Source organism: Amblyomma americanum, chromosome 1, assembly GCF_052857255.1.
Source record: "Amblyomma americanum isolate KBUSLIRL-KWMA chromosome 1, ASM5285725v1, whole genome shotgun sequence".
In the NCBI taxonomy this organism is placed as follows: domain Eukaryota; kingdom Metazoa; phylum Arthropoda; class Arachnida; order Ixodida; family Ixodidae; genus Amblyomma; species Amblyomma americanum.
The window spans coordinates 305,459,968-305,479,869 of NC_135497.1; the positions used below are offsets into that span (position 1 = coordinate 305,459,968).

At 43.9% G+C, this 19,902-nt stretch overlaps 1 protein-coding gene across 2 annotated transcripts; it reads left to right on the plus strand.

The window, feature by feature from the left end:
- Positions 1-16,448: 16,448 nt before the first annotated feature.
- LOC144098397 (uncharacterized) lies at positions 16,449-19,896 on the plus strand. Of its 2 annotated transcripts, none has more exons than XM_077631006.1 (2): positions 16,449-16,710; positions 18,869-19,896. In XM_077631006.1, the coding sequence occupies exons 1-2, from the start codon at positions 16,589-16,591 to the stop codon at positions 19,170-19,172; spliced, it is 426 nt and encodes a 141-aa protein (XP_077487132.1). In that variant the 5' UTR covers positions 16,449-16,588; the 3' UTR covers positions 19,173-19,896. The 2 variants fall into 2 exon arrangements, with proteins under 2 accessions (XP_077487132.1, XP_077487140.1); XM_077631014.1 differs by having other exon boundaries at positions 18,872-19,896.
- The last annotated feature ends 6 nt before the right edge of the window (positions 19,897-19,902 follow it).

Sequence of the window (19,902 nt, forward strand, 5' to 3'; positions counted from 1 at the left end):
ATTGCAAGTGAGATATATGCATGATATATTGTAATATCCAACACTGCTACCATTGCCTTAGCCAACTACTTCATAATAACAATAAATGCAGTATCACAAAAATACTGATAACGTACTATTAGTGTTAATAGTAGCAGTGCAACTTCCATGAACAAAAAAGGGCCCAGTGCTGACTGTCGTTCCCACAGCAGCCTTGTGACCAATGGCCGGTGCAAAGGAAAGAGGAGGAATGACTGAAAAGAGAAAGAGCCAGGGGGAAGGAAGATAGGTATAGAAGGGCTTAGGATATGATAGGCAAATAAGGTTGTTTAGACAGTGAGCACAAAATAAACATTACCACACAAGTAAAGACATACAAGACCAAACATATATATCATTGTGCAGAGTGGAAAACTTGAAGCCATTTAGCCCAAAATATGTTTTCAATAAAGTGATTATAATTATAAATAGAATAACTGACCGAGTGAAACCAAAACAGGGATGAACAAGGAAGTTGTTAATATTCTGGCAGAAATTAAAAGAAGAAAATGAATCTGGCCAGGGCATACAATGCAGAGAATGAATCACCAATGGTGTCTTACGGCAACAGAATGAATTTGATGGATTTTAATGGCACAAGGGCATCTGTGGCCAAAGAGTGCCTTAGCACAAGTTAATTTCGTCTACTCAAGGTGAGATCAGAGACCCATTTCCCAAGCATTTCATTCGAGATAAGCTGAGCACCACGCCAGGAAACAGCTTGTGCATTGTATCGCAACAAAATGAATTCCACCCTAAGGAAAATATAGCAGGAGATAGCTGATTATAAGCTCACTAGATAAGATTAGAAGATTTCTGATAGTGTGGCATGTAGCTGGTGCAAGACACAGATAATTAAACTGGAAAAGGCCATTGTCCTGAGGTGAATGTAAACTAAGAAATGAGGATAATGAAATTCGCTACACTAGAGCTGTTAAGAATCAGCTCAAGTTCCATGCTTCAAGATGATGCAAGTTTGCTCAGTGAAAAAAAAATCATAAGTTCACCCAAGAATTGGTATCTTGGCGGTATCAGGCTGCAGGTGCAGATGAATTAATCCTGCTTCAGAGAAGAGCTACATAGAGCACAAAACATTTTAGGCCAGTCCTACACTGACAGCTGTTAATAAATATTTTAAAACTGTTTTTCATTGCACAAACACTAATACCGAGTTTGTGTTGGTCATGTGATTATGTTACTGAGGCTCTCCTAAAAATTCTAGCCAGAGCTAAAATACAAGCTGTCTCAACTTAGTTTCTATATCAACAATGAGAACATAAACACATGCAGATTATTCAAGTAGAAGTTTTATTCTTCATGACGTGCCCTACAAATTTTAAATTACACTGAAAAGTAATAGAGTGGAGTGCTTGTGCCACAAATACTAAACCTCAGCAACAAAGAGAACACAAGATAAAGGCAACAACATATTGCCCAAAATTTAAATGTTTGACAGAGCAAATATGAAAAGAAAACCTCTCCACAACTGGAACAAAACAGCGTGATACCGAGCACACATTTGAAAATTGTTTCACCCAAATCCCCAGTCTGGTGCTCCAGCACTCGTCAGCCAGCATGTCATGAAATGTACCATAGATCTGGTAGCTGTAAAGAGTATACAGCTGATCCGGCTTTTTGATATGTGAACAGTAACCCTCAATGACCACCAGGCTGAATACTTTCAAGAGGCTGTTCTAGTAACAAGACTGCAGTGAAACACTTAGCAAGTTATGCTGGCGTAATAATGCAAACCGTTAATCTGAGAGTTCGCTACCACGCAACTCTGTAGTAACTCCTAAAGTGTTGCAATCGAATGAAAAATGGACTGCCTATTATATAAACAAAAGTCAAGAGGCTGCAATGCAATGCCACGACAGAAGTGCTGCAATACAGCAATAGCGATACAATGTACACTTTAAGCACTGTAAGCAATGTACACTTTTATCCTTAATTATCAGAATTTAGATATCTGTTTTCCTTGCTCTCTTGCAAAATTAAGTTTAGATCGTGAAAGCGCTCAAAAAGACAAGGATACAGAAAGAGATTTCCACACAGTGCGCTTACTTCCAGTATCTTTTTGAGCACATCCACTATCTAAACATGGTAACCCAACTAGTCTAAACGCTGCCGTTATTCCAAAATTAACCTTTCACAAAGTGGGAGCCCCTTTCCCCATACAAGGTGCACCATGACTAATCCAACACTTTTTTCATGATATGTTTCCTCTGAGAATAAACACTGCTTGAAGATTTTGCAATAATACTTGTCTTTTCGATTCTACGAATGTATCATGCAAGTGTTCAATGAAATGACCATCTGCCCATCTTGATCATTGCTCAAAATCAGGGTATAATGCACCATGCAGGGCAGGCTCTGCTTGATTTTTATGTTTTCCTAACGAAGCATGTACGTGCAACCCTTCTGCTGGCTTGTATGCAGCAGGTTTGTCTAGCTAGGCGAACTGTGGTTTTCCTATAATGATGAAATGGTACTTTGGAAGTGAATGGTTTTCTAAAATGCATTTAACATACATACCGGGGCTTTAACAGCACCTGGTGTAAGCAACATCAGTGGGGGGACCGCAGGAGTGGCCTAGTGGTCCGAGCATCTGCCTCGCAAGCAGGAGGTGCGGAGTTCGATCCCCAGTGCCACCGGGTAACCAGCGGTGATACAATGGGTCGTTTCAATGGCCAGTTTAAACTTGAAATAACCATGCTTAAATATATACAAAAAATGATATGTGTGCTCTCTTACATGACATAGTTAATCATATCATAGTGTTGGTAGTACACAAAATGCATGTGCGGAACATATACATGCACTGTTTTTGTTCACATCTTACCTGCTATGTGCTGTTATGGCAGGTTATGTGCTGGGAAAGCAACAGCTAGTGAGCAATGTTGTGTTGCAGCCTTTCTTCTGGTGGAATTTGAATCATGTGAGGTGCAGCTGAAAGAAATTGTTTCATACATAAGTATATTTCATGCAGCACATCAAAAAGTGCACAGCCCCATCATGAGTTGTTGTTTAAACTAACAGCGAGCTTTTTACTACTCTATTTAACATATGATGCAAGTCAGTGATGCTAGAGGCACAAAACTAAATACTGTGAGGTAACAAGACCTAATATGGACTATCATGCCTTTAAGAGATATTGTCAATATATATTATCCTAAATGAACTAAAGTTATCCTTAGAAGCATTCAGAGGAAGATAATTTTGCTAAATGTCTTTTGCCAGAATAGGCCTTTTATGAACCAGTTGCAAATGAAAAGAATAACTTTAAGACCATGCTATGCATGCTCTAACGCCAAAGTAGTTGCATACAAGCAGTATACTATGTCCCTAGTTTTATGGTGGGCCTGTACTGCACAATTTTCACGCAAGGTAGTGGAAAGTATGTGCCATGAAACAGACCTCTGCTTGCTGAAACTGGCAACTAAATACTGGGTTTTTAAGGCAGGAAAGAAGATACAAAGTTCCTTCTGCAGGTTTTGAACTTCAGGTTAGTTATTTGAAAAATATCAATCCCTGACCTGCAATGATTGAAGTTTTTAGCAAATAACATTTCCATTGTTAACAGTGGAAACGCTCTTTTATTTGAGGAACGACTTTTCAAAAGCCTGAGTTTCATGGTGGCTGTCAAGTAGCCCTGATAAAGAGAAACCAGTCACGACACACAACCAAGCCCCCGTAGCACATTTTCAACTATACCCTCATGATATAGCTTTAAAGTAAGTGTTAAGCAATACAAATACAAATCTCTTGATTTCCTTCATGATTTATCACTGGTGTATACATACAAAGATAACCGCACAAGATGTGGAGTGCATGGTACAGAGAGAGTAGGCAGATGGTTTCTTGACACTCACAAAGTGAACAAGGGAAGGAAAAATCTCAGGGTACTTGCCGTTTCGACAAGACAACTTGTTTTTATCTGGGGTCAACATATCCAGAGCAACTTAAAATCAAGTACAGGGTTGTCCACTCTCAGTGCGAACACGCGAGCACATGGCTGTGCTCTTTGGGCCACTGTGTCTGACATTGCCACACATCAAAGTGTAACAGATGAGAGCACATGGCTGTGCTCTTTGGGCCCCTGTGTCTGACATTGTCACACATCAAAGTGTAACAGGTGACACGAAGCACCACATCCAGGTGCATCTCCTCTTGCGCCATTTTGCAGCGATGAGTGGCTGCGCCGCACACAGTGGACGTCTAAAGGGTGCGGCCATGCGCTCACATGTCTGCACTAAATGTGGCCAGCTCTGTACATTCCGGAATTGGCATAATTATTTGAAAAGGCCTTGCACATGGTCAGAGGTTTCCCAACCCATAATTTCGACCTCCTCTCCTGCTTTCTTTAATTTATCGTTATACTTTAACCTTACGCCCTGCACCTCCTGACGTCACTTCTCGGAACCTTGGCTGCCACACTCCTCCCCCTCCTCCTTCTTTCTGCCTTTTCTCCGAACCTACCCTCATTTTCTCTTTTTCCTTCAAATTATTTTGCCCCCCCCCCCCCCTGGTATTTTATTCAGCCATTCTGCTTAATTCCTTTATCCTAGTTTTTCAGGAAAAGGCAGCCAGCCATACCAAGCCACCTGTTGCGGTTGGACATAAAGCCATTCAAGCTCACTATCCACACCACATACCCCGAGATTCGTTTCTACTGAATTGGGCTTTTTTGTTTTCACAGTTCTGAAGGTCAACCGGTTAATCTTCTTTAGCAGCTATCATGCCTGGTCAAGGTTCACGCTCCCCATCGTAACGCCCTTCCCATATCGCACCCTCGTCCCACACAACAGGCCTTTCGCCTCGATGTGAAAACCTTATTTAAATCCCACCAATGATGAACACTTTGCCAGACAAAGACAAGTCCTCTTGTCGAATGTCGGCAAGCACCCTGAGGCTTTTCCCTTCCTTATTCAGTTTGTGAGATACCAGGGTCAGGTGTTCAAGCAGCCATACCACACTAATACCCCTGTCACACGGGCACCGCAAAGGCCTTTGAGAATCATATCCAAAGGCGTAAGGAGTGCAGCTACCCAGTACAAATGGTGCGCCTTTGTCGCTAAGGGCCTTGGAGGCGAAGGCGCTCAACCAAGACCTTCGGAGCCCGAAGGCGCGTCATTCGAGAACCTGTGATCGCAGTACCATCCAAAGTCAAAAAGTAAAAGCAATAAAAAAAAAGCTAATAATCTTTGAAAACATTTTTTTCAAATACGAAAGGTGTGTCTGGCTTTGGTTTTTGTACGGGTGTTTATGTTTTATGTTCAAATTTCAAGACAGTGAAAGTGTTGCTGCAACACCGAGCACCCATGGTGGCCAAGGCAATACATGTACAAAACCTGCTCCTGCTGATGAGAGTAGCTGTTGCAGTACTTTTAAGGAAGCAATCAGAATAAAAAAATTGTCAAAGCTCAACGAATGAACAGAATACACCACTTTAATTTTAGAACACTCACTTCAGCCATTCTCGAGTATAGCAGCGGGTGCAAAGCCTGAACGACTTTCACCTTTGGGCTGCACCGTGTAGCTGCATCGCTGCTCCTTTAAGCTTTCGCTCCTTTGGTGAAAAATGGTGCCTTTGCTGGAAAGGCCTTCGAGGAATGCCGTGTGACAGGGGTATAAAGCACATTTTTTACTGACACGAAAGACTCAGTGCCTTTAGTTCTGACAACATTCTGAATCATGCTTTGCTGGCTTAGCATATCAAAATACTGGACATGACAAAATCAGCTAATTAGTGAGGGCTATTATTTGCTATAGGTAAAATTATAACATTCTCCTAAAATAATGAAAAGAAACCACCAGCACTGACATCAATGTACAATTTGGCTGTAACATACTGACATGACAATATAGTTGCACGTAAATTCCCTTGTCGCACTTCAAAACTGCATGCATTATTTCTAGAAAGCGCGAGAACAGAAGCTGATACATAGTGCTAAAGAAAAGAGTGCATAATAGTACCACTTATGAGGTGTTTATCGGCAACTGCAATGAGCAAGGCTATGTAAATGGCAATCCAGAGTTATTATGTGTCTTACGAGTGCATGCACTTTGGTGGTGATAGCAGCTGTGGACGCAGCTGTCCATCGCAGTTTTGAGTCTGTCGAGATAACACATGGGGCAAGGTATTCCCTGTTTTGCTGCCGAAGGCAGAATCGTCAGCGAGTGGAGTTGCCTTGCTGTTCACTGTCAATATCTACTGCTCAAGTAAAGGAAACTAGGGTATAAAAAATACAGCATTTCATATTATGCCTTGGCCAAATGCCGTGAGATTGAAACAGACTAGAGACTTGTCTTATGATGTTTGCACTCTTTACTTTGCACCAGAGGAAAATAAATTTGTGTACAGTTGACCTACTCCTTTCCACAGTCCTAGAAGAAATGAATCCAGGTCTCAGAAATTCTACTGAGAGAATACTTATGCTGCATGTGCATTTCTCTGAACTGTTCTGAAATATGCAAAAGTTACCAATTTATTTACTACCTGATTAAATACTGTAATCTTTGCAAGGCATATGTGGTTAACGGACTGGGAAAAAATGTCAGGAATGGTACCTTTGGTACTCGGCACTTGGACAAACAAATGACCCACTGGGCGTCCCCAGGAGCTCTGCTACCAGGCACCCCTAGCAACAGTAGTCAATTTTCCAGATCCAAAGGAGCCATGCGAATGATTGCCGAAAAGTCAAGTTTAAGGACAACAGATGCATGAACACAAAACAGTTTTCCAACTTTGTTTCCGTGTGATAAATGGTTTCAAATCTCTAGACTATATCTGGTAGTACACAAATTATCAGAAGACCATCTCCCGCTCAGAATCATCTCAAAACACATTCGACACGCAGTACCAACATGGACAGTTCGTGCTTAATTGAATCCAAAAGTTTACGCTGATCGACCAATGTTACTTGAAATAGAGACAGAAAGCGCATGCACGTTGTACTGATGTTATCGTGAACATAACATGCGACGAGACGCTGGGTTACAATACAAACAAAAAACCGTTTTAAAAATTTGAGAACAAAAGGCTCACCTTCTCACAAGTTCGCCAAACCGGAGACGTTGCCGAGTGGCTCGCCAAAGTCACTCGCAATGCACAGAAACAATAAAAATGCAGTGCCGCTGACTTTCCTTGAGCAATTCCAGTCGATTAAACTTCCAACTGTTCGCACCGACTACCTCTGCAAGCATGTCTACAAGTTAGCGGCGCAGCCATGCCATTTGCAATTTACAGAGCTACACGTTCATAGCGCCATTCGCGTATTCGCGCTCAAGCTCACGTCGCTGATGTCGCAAACGCGCACAACGGCAAAAACATATAGGATGTATTTAATTTTACGGTAGCTTTTTTAGCTGACAACCTGAATCGTTTGATATATTGTTTTTTTTATTTTCGTTGCATGAACGTTATTACCACCAGCGGCAGCGCAGCTTGGCCATGGCTAGCCATGGCGAAGTCGAAGCGCTAGCCGAGCCCGCAGTCGGAAACATGTGAGCAGTTAGCGCAGTGTGGAGTTGAATGAACAGGCGCTATGGAATGGGTTTTTGTTCTTCCGTGTTCGCTGCGTGCGTCCTGCGCGTTGTGTGTATTTAGTATGTGTGTGGCCGGAACGCTGCATTGGAGTGTACATACAACAGCTTGCTGTCCCGTGCGGCATCGGTGCGTAGTAAAACGATCATGCAGAATGTGCGTTACAATGCCAGTGGCCCTGCACGAAAGAGGAGACTTGAAGCCGACGGAAAAGCTGCTCTCCCTCGTGGGACTGCAAGAATCTGGCGAGTTACAGTCGACGCGCGTTTCGGTGGATGATTCCGTTTACCACGCCAAAAAATTCAGCACTGGCCAACAGAAATGATGAACCGCTGCTGCATCATCACCTGTGTGATGTTTGTGACAAGCTTGTTGGATGTGAACGTGGCCATGAATGGTATTCGCCGAGCAGTGGCCCTCAGGGCGTGGCACCAGTGGATACCTGAAGACGATTACTGTTTGCCCGCGCCCTGGCTCCTCGCATTCAACCGAATGCTTTGGCGTTAATTATTTATATCTGAATTTCACTCGTAGTTGGACTCGCAAATATTACAGCGTACAAACGTACCGTCGGAAGAGCACCCTTTTTCATTTTTTTTTAGGGAGGGGGTGGGTGAATTACCGTCTGCTCAAATTTAATGTCACTAATATTTTGAGCCTATTTTCAAAACAGGTGTCGTGGTGGCACTGTAAGCAATGCATTTACTGGGCAGAAGTTTATTTTATGTTGTGTTGGCACAAGGTTAATGATTGTCATTGTACTGTGGTGCCATGTTCAAACAAAACACATCATTGTACACTCTCTTTGCAGAATGTCTAATGAGGTAATAAATTACTGAGCAGCGAGTATGCACTGTGGTAAATGCGAGCAACGTTACTGAATTACTTCACACTTGTCATGTTCTGTTGACGTTAGTGATTACGTATGCCTTGGTGTCGGCTGCTTTCCAGTGTAGGGGTCGAGAGGCATGTCGAGCTCCACTTAGCAGCTTTTTTTTCCTTCCACTCTCTACTGGCCAACGTGGTAAAATAAGCTCAACATAATGCGTGATTGCTCAGACCTAGATTAGACTACCATTTCACTTATTAACTCTCAGGGCCGATTGGCATCGAAGTGAGGAGAGCGACTAACATAAATACATATGTAGGCAGATTAATTAAAATGATTATACACACCAGACTTGAAGGCATTGGATGCAGTGGTGGACATGACGAAGGCAGAGATGTGACAGCTGGAAACGTAGAAAAGTGGAGATCTGCGTGGGTTTGTGCGCGACTTAAGGTGAATGCTAGCGAAAAATTAAGAAGGCGCAGAAGACTGAGGCCAGAGTTAAAACTGCAGTTTAACAGAGGAAAGCACCTCCCAGCAAGCCAAAATGTGCGCATGCAAGCAGTTATGTGAACACAGAACATAGAAAATGAAACTCCTTCTTGGACAGAAGGAAAGCTAAGGCACATTTCTTATTGTGATGTTGCTTAAAAAGTTGGTGTCTAGTTGTTGCCCTTCATATCTGGTCCTTCTACACCCAGCAACTGAAATGCCATCAAAAAGGAGCATCTCCAATCACTCTAATTACATTTGAGGTACACATCGCCAGATGTCAGAGGCTTGGTGTCTCATCTTGCAGACTAGCTAGTTTGGCAGATTTAAACTTTACCGCATGTAAGAGGCATGCGGTAGCCTTGAAGGGGAGTATTTCATAAGTGTTACAGCATATTGTACAGTGATGGCATGCTTCATTATTTACATCACAGTAATAAGCTAGCACAGGCTGGAAAGTTTGTAAGTGAACAGAAAAAAACAATGTTCATGCCATATCTTAGCCACATTCTTAGTATTGTATAAAAAGTGCAAATAAGGAATTCCTCATTTTTTTGTCAGCTTTTTCTTTCTGTGCATTGATTTTTTGCAAGTTAGCAAGGTTCTGCAGTCTTCTGTGCCTATCGGCTGGCCCCCTTGTTTGTCAAAGGTACCGAGTACACAATGGGTCGTGTCAGTGCAAGCTAAGTAAACGATGGATAGAAAATTCATGCTTTCAGAGTATTTCCAGAAAAAACTGCTATTATTTCCTACTCAGGATGGAGGAACAGCATCGATGGTGCACATCCTCCTTGTCACTGCAGCAATTATGGCTGCTCGCTGCTTTTTGGCGGCGTTTCATTTATCTGCAGGAAGAGCAGGCATGAATGGGAGGCAATAGGTACCTACGAAATTAAACATTGCATTGAGCAATATGTTGTTGTGTCGGTGCTTTTGTTATCCATGAAGGAGTTGGTGTTTTTGATTAATGGTTGTGTAGCAAAGATGTAACTGCTACATTGCACTGCATTCACAGATTTGTTTGCCCATGCTTTTGGTTTACTCAGTTTTTCATTTCCTTACCAAATGGCAGATGGAAATTCGGCTTTCAACTTGTGCACTTTCATCATGTTTGCAATGTACTTTCAGCTGGTGTTCAGTTTCACTTTGGAGAAGTTGTCCAACCATTGTCTGTGTCTAAATGTTTTCTAACAGTTGACCTCTTTACGCAGCATTTCTCACAGAAAGCAAATGTTGCAGTAACTTTTTTATTAAATGTTACTCTATCATGTGGCTAGCAATGTAGCGAAAACATTTTTTCATCAAGTCAGCTTTCAACATTATAGCAAATTAAGGCCTTTGTTATTTAACGTTGCTCACAATTTGTACTAATCACTCAACCTTGAAGCAGCGTAATGCGTTATCACCCTTCCTCGGCTCTTCATTGTGTTAATCACATTAGACATGCTCACGGTCGTTCGCCATGCTAGTTTGCGGACATTGTTGGCTAAGAGTAAACCAGACAAATAAAAAATCGGACGTCATGTGATGCCTATAGTCTGCGGGCCAGCAGTTCATCGTGTAAAAGTGGCGTCACATCATAAGCATCTTCTGTTTTTGCTGCCTTTAGGCAAGTTATTAGTGCGTTTGGTGCAACACACAGTCGATGGGGTCAACCGTCCTGTCGTGTTAAGTTTTGATCCCTTAAATTTAATGTTTAGTATTTTTCCCTGCAACGACTACAGAGGAACACGGACGTTTCCTTCAATACCGCACTGAATATACGGTCATTCCCTACGTTTCATTGAAAGCAGAAGTGGTTCTGTTTTTAAAACGTACATAGTCTACGTTATAGGTACGGAATTTTTTTACAGTGCAGTTGTTTGTAGAGCTCGGTCCTTTCTTGGTATGGCCCGCTGCCACAGCTGCAGCCGTTCGTCTTCTTTCGGCGCCGAAAACAGCGATAACTTTTCCTTGCAGGATTTGTAGCCCGTATTGCAGCGTGGCACAAAACACTTTTTCGCCATCACGCGAACGCAGAATGCACCAAAAACGAAGAAAATGATGGAGCGTGGGTATCAACGAAAGGCACCGAGCACGTGCACGAGAGAAAAACGACGCGGACGACAGTAGACAAGAACTGACACGTTCCTTGCGGCTATCCGCCTGCCCTCAGCAACATAAAGCCAAGCCCCCAACCGCCTCGCGCCATCTCTCGGTGGTCGGCGGAAATTCATTCCTTGCTGTCGCCACTTGCTCTCCGTCGCGGGACTGCCCGTTCACACACCTAACCTATTCTAACACCATGGTCCAGGGTATGTTTACCGCGAGTAGGCCCGTGAGCAGTATGGGCGAGGTGGTGATCATGAAGTAAATGAAGGAAGTTAATGTTCTCCGGTCGGTTACTATAGCGGAGTCAACAGTTGGCGTCGTCCAGTTAATCGCAGAAAAGTTAGTCAGCTGCTAAAAGGAAATTCCGGTGCTTTACAAGGATCTGCTTGATAGCATCGTTTGACCGTTCAATGAATTCAGGTTGGCTACTTGGTGGTCTATAACAGGCGCCTATAATGGAAATCGTATGACCAAGTTGAGCATAATCTTGGACTATTTCTAACGGAGAGCCGATAGGGTTAAGAGATGCACGGAAGTCTTCGTTAATCGCAATGAGCACTCCTCCTCCTCGTCGAGAATAAGCACTATCTTTCCCAAATAAAACAAACGATGATGGAAGTGCGATGTCGTGACATGCAACGTCTTCGGTTAGCCACGTTTCTGCACCCACGATGATATCAGCTGAGCAGGCATACGTGCAATAGCTTTAAGTGCGTCTACTTTGCTGTGTATGCGCGGAAGTTTGCCAAGACCAAGGAGATTGGTTTGGTTTTGTTACGGTTGGTTTTCTTTGCGGTTGACTGTCAATACTCGGGGGGCCGTACGGCTGGAAGTTTTTTAACGCGGTCATTTGCCGAATCATACCGGTAAACACCATTTTTCATGTGAAGCGCTGGTCAAATCTTACAGAATAACGCTCGCTTTCTCTTATATTCCCTTTGACGAAGTCGCGCAGCTTTTTCTGTGCGTGTAGAACCTTCGGTCAGAAATCTTCGTCTAGCCAAACTTTTGGTTCCGCGAGTTCTTTTAATTTACGTGCATGTTGAAATGCTTCGAGTTTGTAGTTAAAGTTCAGAAATTTAACTATAATTGGTACAACTTGATCTGAACGTGGCTGGTCAAGGCGATGCGAACGTTCGAGCCCTGTCAAATAAACTGATTTCTGGGAGACATATATAGTACTTCATTACGCCGATATAACTTTTCGCACGCCCTGAATGTACTTATTTTCACCCTTATATAAGTCACAAGTTTCTTAAACGAGATGCCTCTATTGATAGCTCCTCAGGATACTAACCACTATAATGTGCGAGCAAGTGTCGAGAAGCATAAAGTAATGCATACTTCTCTGCCCGAAGCCAATGGCCGTGTTTTTGTATGACAAATGAGGGGCCACCAGATTTGTCTGGAATGTCTGCAGCCGCGCGCAATTCTCTTTTCATGTTCAAAATTGTCGTAAGCGCATTAGGCGTCTAATGTTTCAAGTTATTTGTCAACTTTAAATTTTGGAAGGCCGAGAGCGACCGTCCTTCTGACGTTAGTTGATGGAGCAATTGCTTTGTCGCTGCGGCACCGAACTGCTTTCTCTTTGAGGACACGAGTTCATCCAGCAAACAGTTTTAGAGTTGGACGCAAGCTTTCTTGTCATTCTCGCCTGACTAACGTCACCAAAACGTAACAGAAGCAACCAGTACAAGCTGCGTATGCTGGCATGCAGATATTGAGCGTACTGAGTATAAATTTCCGAAATTATGTATGTCCAATGACTGACTACAGCTACCATAAAGGGTGCCATTTTTTGTTGGCCACGTCCTGAAGTTGCCTAAAAGTATTTGGTATACATACCTTTGCAAAAGATCTCAGATTATGCAGTTAAACGTCCAATGCCCCCTATTCTCTTAAATTCTGAGTCTTTTATTAAATTGTAAGCATCGCGGACTTAATTTTTTAGTTCCTTATATTGTAAGCTATGCCAGCCGGTATATCGTGCATCGCTGTGAAGTTGATTAGTGCAACGCTGTTAGGTTGCGGAAAACTTCTTTCTGGGTTGCTACTTCGTTTCCTGAATGACGTGAGGAAAGGTCATGCTGTCGGGAGGTTTATCGAAAGCGATGACGAAGCTGCAGAAATGGAGGGAAATAATGCAAAGCTGGTAGTCATCGCCTCTCAGATAAGCCTGTTCGCTCGTGATAGCCGATTTTATTGAAACAGAGCGCAGTTCCGACCTAAATTTGCTTCGCTGGCATCGTGCTTGCAGTTACTGTAAACTACTGAGTTAATTTTTGCGTTGTCATCGGGTGGGACTGGCGGTCGTTAGACGCCGCCAAAATTTAAAGACTTTTCCCAGAGGAGATCTTGATCGTCTCGTGAGTGCAACGTGCTCTACTATTGAGGCTGCAGGTTTGGGTTCCGTCTACATATCAGTTCCTTTCGTGAATGAACTGATATGTTTTCCTGGGGAACACCATGAATACTTGCGAATGTCGCTGTTGTGCGAAACTAAAGCAACTGCGCTTGAAATTTCATGTGCTATATTAACGCTGCATAATTCTTTACTTACTCTTTGAAACTTGTCATCCAAGTGTTACTCGTCGCATATCATTCTACACGCACATTCAGATCTGCCAGAAGACAAGCTACAGAGGCTATTAGTCTTTCTTCTTAACCAAATAAAAGGGTAGAACGTGTTGGCGTGTGTTCTCGATGCATACATTCGACCATACACAGTCTGATAAAGGAGAGAGCGCGCAAAGGTTAATGCGCGCGCGCCCCTCCGGGAGGGGCGCTCGCATCGAGACACCCTACCAGCGGTGGGACAGTGGCGACCCCACCGAGGCCGGTGGGAGGCGGGAACAGACCCCATTGAGAAGGTCGTAAAAGAGATGCGCGCGCTCTCCACGAGAGCCGCCCGTGGGCCGGCTTGAGCCGTCACGTTCCGGGAGCGCCCGTCCCCAGTGGTCCACCGAGGGAGACCGGTGGGCGGGGTTTGTTAGCGGTGGTGGTGGTTGTTGCTATGAAGGGAGGAGAGGGGGATATTTGGATGCACTGCTGTTCGTGTCATTGGGCCTCTTCGATTATCCACCTCTGGTAGCCCGCGGGCTGCTTGCGGGCTGCCAGAGCGCGCCGCCAGGCGCTCGATTTTCTCGGGCTGCTCCGCCCACTTCCGGTGGCTACCCAGAACGCGTTCGATTTTCTCTGGCTGGGCGGTTTCGGGCTGCCAGCTGGCAGCCAGACTCGCCAGGACGATTTTGTGCTGGCAGCGTCGTTTGCTAGTTCCACAGCTCTCCGCTCTGGCGGCTAGCAGACGACAAAATGGAGGGAGGCGCATTCGCGACAGCTTGGGTGGTTAATAGCTAGGGCGCAGAAACGGCGTTCGCGTTCGTATCTGTGCTGTTTTCCTAACCGTATCTTATTTCGAGTGGAATCTCCGAGCCGTATCCTGTTTACTCGTTTCAACTGATGCTTCCTATTTCGGCATCTCCGCGCGGCGTCTCGCGCGAAGCGTTGTTTCCTCTCTTGATTACTTGAGAAGATAGGTTGGTTTCCGGTCGTATTTTATTTTACTATGTTCACGTCGGCATCTCTCTAAACTGCATGCATGCATGAGTGCTCTTGTACGCTGGCTTGCAGCTGGTAACCTTCTCTTCTTGCGGCGTCTACGATATATCTATTCTTGAATCAGCCGTATTTATCTTTGTTGCCTGTCTTGCAGGTTCAGCGGACGCTCCCGATTTGTTTTTCGAACGACGATGGCCGCGCTTCGGATCTCATATCGCAAATTTCGGCAGTTCTGCGTGGCGTCTCAAACGGGCGCGCCGTTATCTCTCTCAAACTCGTTAGCGCGCTTATATCTTTTCATTTGCGCGGCGGGTACAGCTGTATTGTATATATTTGCTTTTTTTTTCTCTTGCAGGCTCAGCGACCGCTAACGACGCCTGTTTCGTTCGCACCTCTGGGTTTCGGCTCGATCGTATCGGCATGCGCGCTCCGAGCGTCCCGTACATACGCGTGAGACGCGGTTCACGAGATAATTAACGGATGCATCGTATATATGAGACACGGGCGTCTCATATACGATATGCACCCGTTATCTCGTGAACTCCACGCGGTTGGTTTCCGGTGTTGTTTTATTGCAGCACATGTACGCGCGTGTCGGCGCGCTCCTCTGATGTGCATGCAAGCATATGTGCCGGCGTGCATGCGTTGTAGCGCTTTTTGCTGCTGGCTTAAGTGGTATCTAATTATTAGTTTGTGGCGTCTACGATATCGATATCTCTCTTCTGGTATCAACATATCTTAAATTTGGTTCGTCTCTTGCAGAGGTTGAGCGATATCGTTCTGTTTCGGACAGCACTTCGGCATCCAGCTCTGCTCGGCACCCGTGCGGCATCACTTTGGTGCCGACATGCATGCGTGCGCTTGTAAGCTTACGGGTAGTATCTTATTCTGTTTCTTTGGCGGTTTGCGTATGTCTAGCAGGAGTCATTCGTTCTGCATGCTATCTTTTGCATCTTCTTCGGCCCTTATTTATACGTCACCTCCCTTCCAACGCTTTCACTTCATACGTTCATTTCGGGGGAGATGGTCGCGCCGCTGAGAATCATCTTGGAAGGTGTGGAGAGAGAAATTTTTGAGGCAGTCGACGACACCGGTGCACCCATTGTCCACGGAAACCAGCGCCTTTATGCGACAGCAGGTACGTACGTACGTGTACCTTTCTCGCTTGTATGTATATGCAATATTTGATCAGTACTTAATGCGCAACATATATATGCTCTCCTTTGGTTGCAGACAACGTGCAGGATTGGCTGAATGCGCCGGCAGCCCCCGTCCCACATACCATCGAGCCCGAGGAGTTGTGGCCTCGGGCCAAAGTTCTTTTCCTGATTCAAGAATATAAAAATTTCAAATCAGACCCTTCTAAACGCCTAAAAACTAAAAGACAACTCTGGGAAAATTTGGCAGATTTAGTGAATTCCAAATTCGGTTGCCATTTGACCCATTCGCAAATTGAGAACAAGTGGAGAAATCTAGAGAGAAAATATAAAACGGTGCGACAGCATAATAGCCAGTCAGGGGCGGACCGGAGAACATGCGAGTTTGAAGAGTAAGTATACGTAGAACATGATATCAGTAGAGATAATTAACTTCTACTGAATAGAAAACTTTGTTTTCCTGATTCTACATACGTGACTTTTGCCCCTGAAGCAGTTTAGTCATTCCACAAACCTGTGAATTAAGAATGTTGCAGCATTTTTTACTTTTTTGGTGCAGGTAGTTGTTGTGACAGAATAATTAACTGTACCAATTTTGGACATCTTTTGTCTAAATAATGTAATTCCTGTTGTAATTTTAGGGTGTTATAGATTACACAGCAACATTTGGGCAGATAAATTGACTGTCTTTTTGTCAATTGCATGCAGCTGCTGAGAGGCATGAACCCGGACTATGTGCTCATGTCAACAGCTTTGCTGCTGGGCAACTATCGGGCATTATGCATGCCGGCCATGGTTATAAGCTAGCTATACATGTGTCTTGCGTCGCTGAGTAGATATGTCAAGCTTTATGCATGAAATAATGTGTTTGTACACATATTAAGTGATGTCATATATATGTGTCAAATGGATCATAATTTTTTTTTTGTCCTCAGGGAGCTCACTGAAATTTTTGAAAAAGCTCACAGCATCAACCCAGCCTACCTGCTGGGGCCAGGACTCGTCCGGAGCGTCCAAGAGTGAGTCATTTTTTTTTTCTGCACACGACAAGTGCGACAGGGAATTTACATGCACTGTAGCACAGGCATTGCCGAAATAAGAACTAGTAAATTGGGTTTGCCTCCTAGCCATATAGCGGAATCCTTATGGCACCACTACACAGCAAATGGCCTCAGATAGTGAGGAATGTTTTCCTTAAAGATTTAAAGTTTAAGGGGTGCAATGTGCTCCATTACATGCCGAAAGAACCAATCCAGTTGCTTGGTTGCTTTTGAAAAAGACAGTGCATGTCGTGCAAAACATATTTGAAATCAAACACTACCAGGGGTTTCCCCAAGTATAAAATCAGGGGAATGTTGAAGCTAGGGGAGTAGCGGTAGTCATTTTTCAGTTTTTAATTGTGTCTTGATGTGGCACGTAGGACTAGAAAGGCTCCTGACTGCAACACTCATGTCAAAGAGTGCCAACAATTGCTTCGCTTTAGACAAGGATACAAGTCATATATCAAGAGACAAAAGTAAGGAACAAGGACTGCATGAAATGTGTCCAGAAACGGCGCAGTAGCTCGGACTACTAATAAACCTTACAAGAAAAAATATCGCTGTCAGTCGCCTATCAAAGACTTGTTAAACTCTGCAAAACACGCATCTTTGCTCTGAACATAACAGATCGAGTCAGTAATTAAACACACACACCAAGAAGTCATGTGCATGCTGAACACTACGCACATGTGGAAGGTGTACATCAGAGCTTTAATATCAGCCGTGATGATTTGCATGACACTGAAACATCTAGGTAGCAAAATTTATGGCTGCTACACACAGTTGGTTAAATATGTACAAGCACAGGCTCTTCGCATTGTCCGACTATTCACTCAATAATTATAAAGCAATCAAGAAATCATCACGGCTGATATCAAAGCTCTGATGTACACCTTCCACTTGTGCGTAGTGTTGAGCATGCACATGACTTCTTGGTGTGTGTGTTTAATTACTGACTCGATCTGTTAAGTTCAGAGCAAAGATGCGTGTTTTGCAGAGTTTAACAAGTCTTTGATAGGCGACTGACAGCGATATTTCTTCTTGTAAGGTTTATTAGTATTCCGAGCTACTGCGCCGTTTCTGGACACATTTCATGCAGTCCTTGTTCCTTACCTTTGTCTCTTGATATATGACTTGTATCCTTGTCTAAAGGGAAGCAATTGTTGGCACTCTTTGTCATGAGTGTTGCAGTCATGGGCCTTTCTAGTCCTACATGCCACTTGAAGACACAATTAAAAACTTATATATCTATGTGTTTCCTAGTAATAAAATAACTGGACTGCCACAAATATATGGCACATTCTCAGCCACTTTCCTAGCAGTTACATCCACCAGTTAGGACTACAAATTAAGGAAGGGCCTTCAGAGAAACAAGGGTGTGTGTAGGGTAGACACTGAACCTCGCACAGAATGATATGGCAGGCAATAAACAGCTGGTTTAAGGGCACATGGAAGGTCACATGCATTGAAAAATTTTACTTTGTCTACAAATGAGTGGTTTTTCTTGATTAATGTGGCCAACATGTGAAATAGTGGCCCAATACATTACGAACATTATGGCACCACATATATAAGGTTTCATGTTTTGAGCGATATTGTGCCATCCCTGACGGCAATCGAGAATTACTGGGAATAAAATGCTCTAATTTTTTGAAAATGGACCTTGATACGTTTGAAATGACATTGAGCTGTTGAAATTACTTTGCACTTCTTGAAAAATTCTGTGCTCTAGCTTATTTGTAAATGTAACTGTGGTGTGCGCATTACAAAGTTCCTCCTATATTTTTTTTAATGGCTCTTTAGAGCACAACAATAAATTTGACAGATTAATTTCATAGGGTAGACCTTTTTGAACAAAATGACAAAACAATCTGCACTGCTAAATAATTTATTTGGCTAAACTGAAATTGAAAAGCCTTTGATAGAATTTTAATTCCTGTTTCGTAAATGGTGTGAAAGAGGCTCCAAACCAAAGTTTCTCAGCTGACTTTTTGCTACCAGCAGAATTATGTACGAAATTAAATGACTACAAAATGAATGACAGTGCCCTTTGTGTAGGGATAACACATATGCACTACAAAGTCTCTGTTCTTTAGTGCAAGGAGTGCATAATGATGTCGCATTGTTTTGCCACCAGCAGCCAGGCTGAACCTGCAGCCAGCCCCCAGCCTGGCCCCAGCAGGGTAACTGCCACAGCGAGCCCAATTCCCGGCAGCTCGCAACCAAGCACGAGCAGGGGCAGCACTGCTGCTGGCGACTCGCAGCCCCCAAGCCCATCCGCGCAGCCTAGCCCCCTGCAACAGCAACCAGGCCCAGCCAGGAAGAGGCCCAGGACAGACACCTCTCGTGCAGTGCTCGAGAGTGCCGTCGCCCATCTTGAGGTGGCCGAAGCTAACAGACAGCAGCGGCACAGGGAGCGCATGGCTCTTGAAGGGAGGTAGGTTGCTGCTGAAGAGAGGAGGACTGCAGCTCTTGAGCGGGTGGCTGCAGCACTTGAACGGCGCGAGCTTGTCTCACTCTGTTCTCCGATACATGCCCCAGCTCATTCCCCAACTCATTCCCCAATTCATTCCCCAATCCGTTCTCCAGTCCGCTCTCCAAGCCCTCCTTACTATAATGCTTAGTTTTAATGTTTCGTTTTTTGTCTAGTCAGCGCTTTTTATATTTAATTTTCATTGATAATTGCTGTTATATGTTTGTGTTCAGTTCCGTATATTTCCGCTAAGTTGCTATGCACTACCTCGATGGAAAGAAACGCGAACCCAGCGCAAACACGCTCCGCTGTTTCAATTTCTTTTCACCGCGGTTTTACTTCGGTGATAGCGAAAACACATTAGACTCGTTCATGATACATTCTAGGACAACTCTAATGTCTTTTTCGTACCACCCAGGTAAAAGCGCGATGAAAAGAAATTCCAACAGTGGGGCGTGTTGGCGCCGGGTTGTTCGCCTTTCTTTTCATTGAGGTAGTATGTGTGTGTGCGTGTGTACACTTAGACACACGTATATTCATCTCGTTCGTGGTTGCACTTCATATTGTGTACATACTTTAATAAATTTTACAACCCTCTAATAAGATCTGCATGCGTGTTTCATGCAATGACATTCTGATCACTTGTTTCTGTGTGTACTGATAATAAATTGGATGGAAACAAAATTTCCAGAGCATAC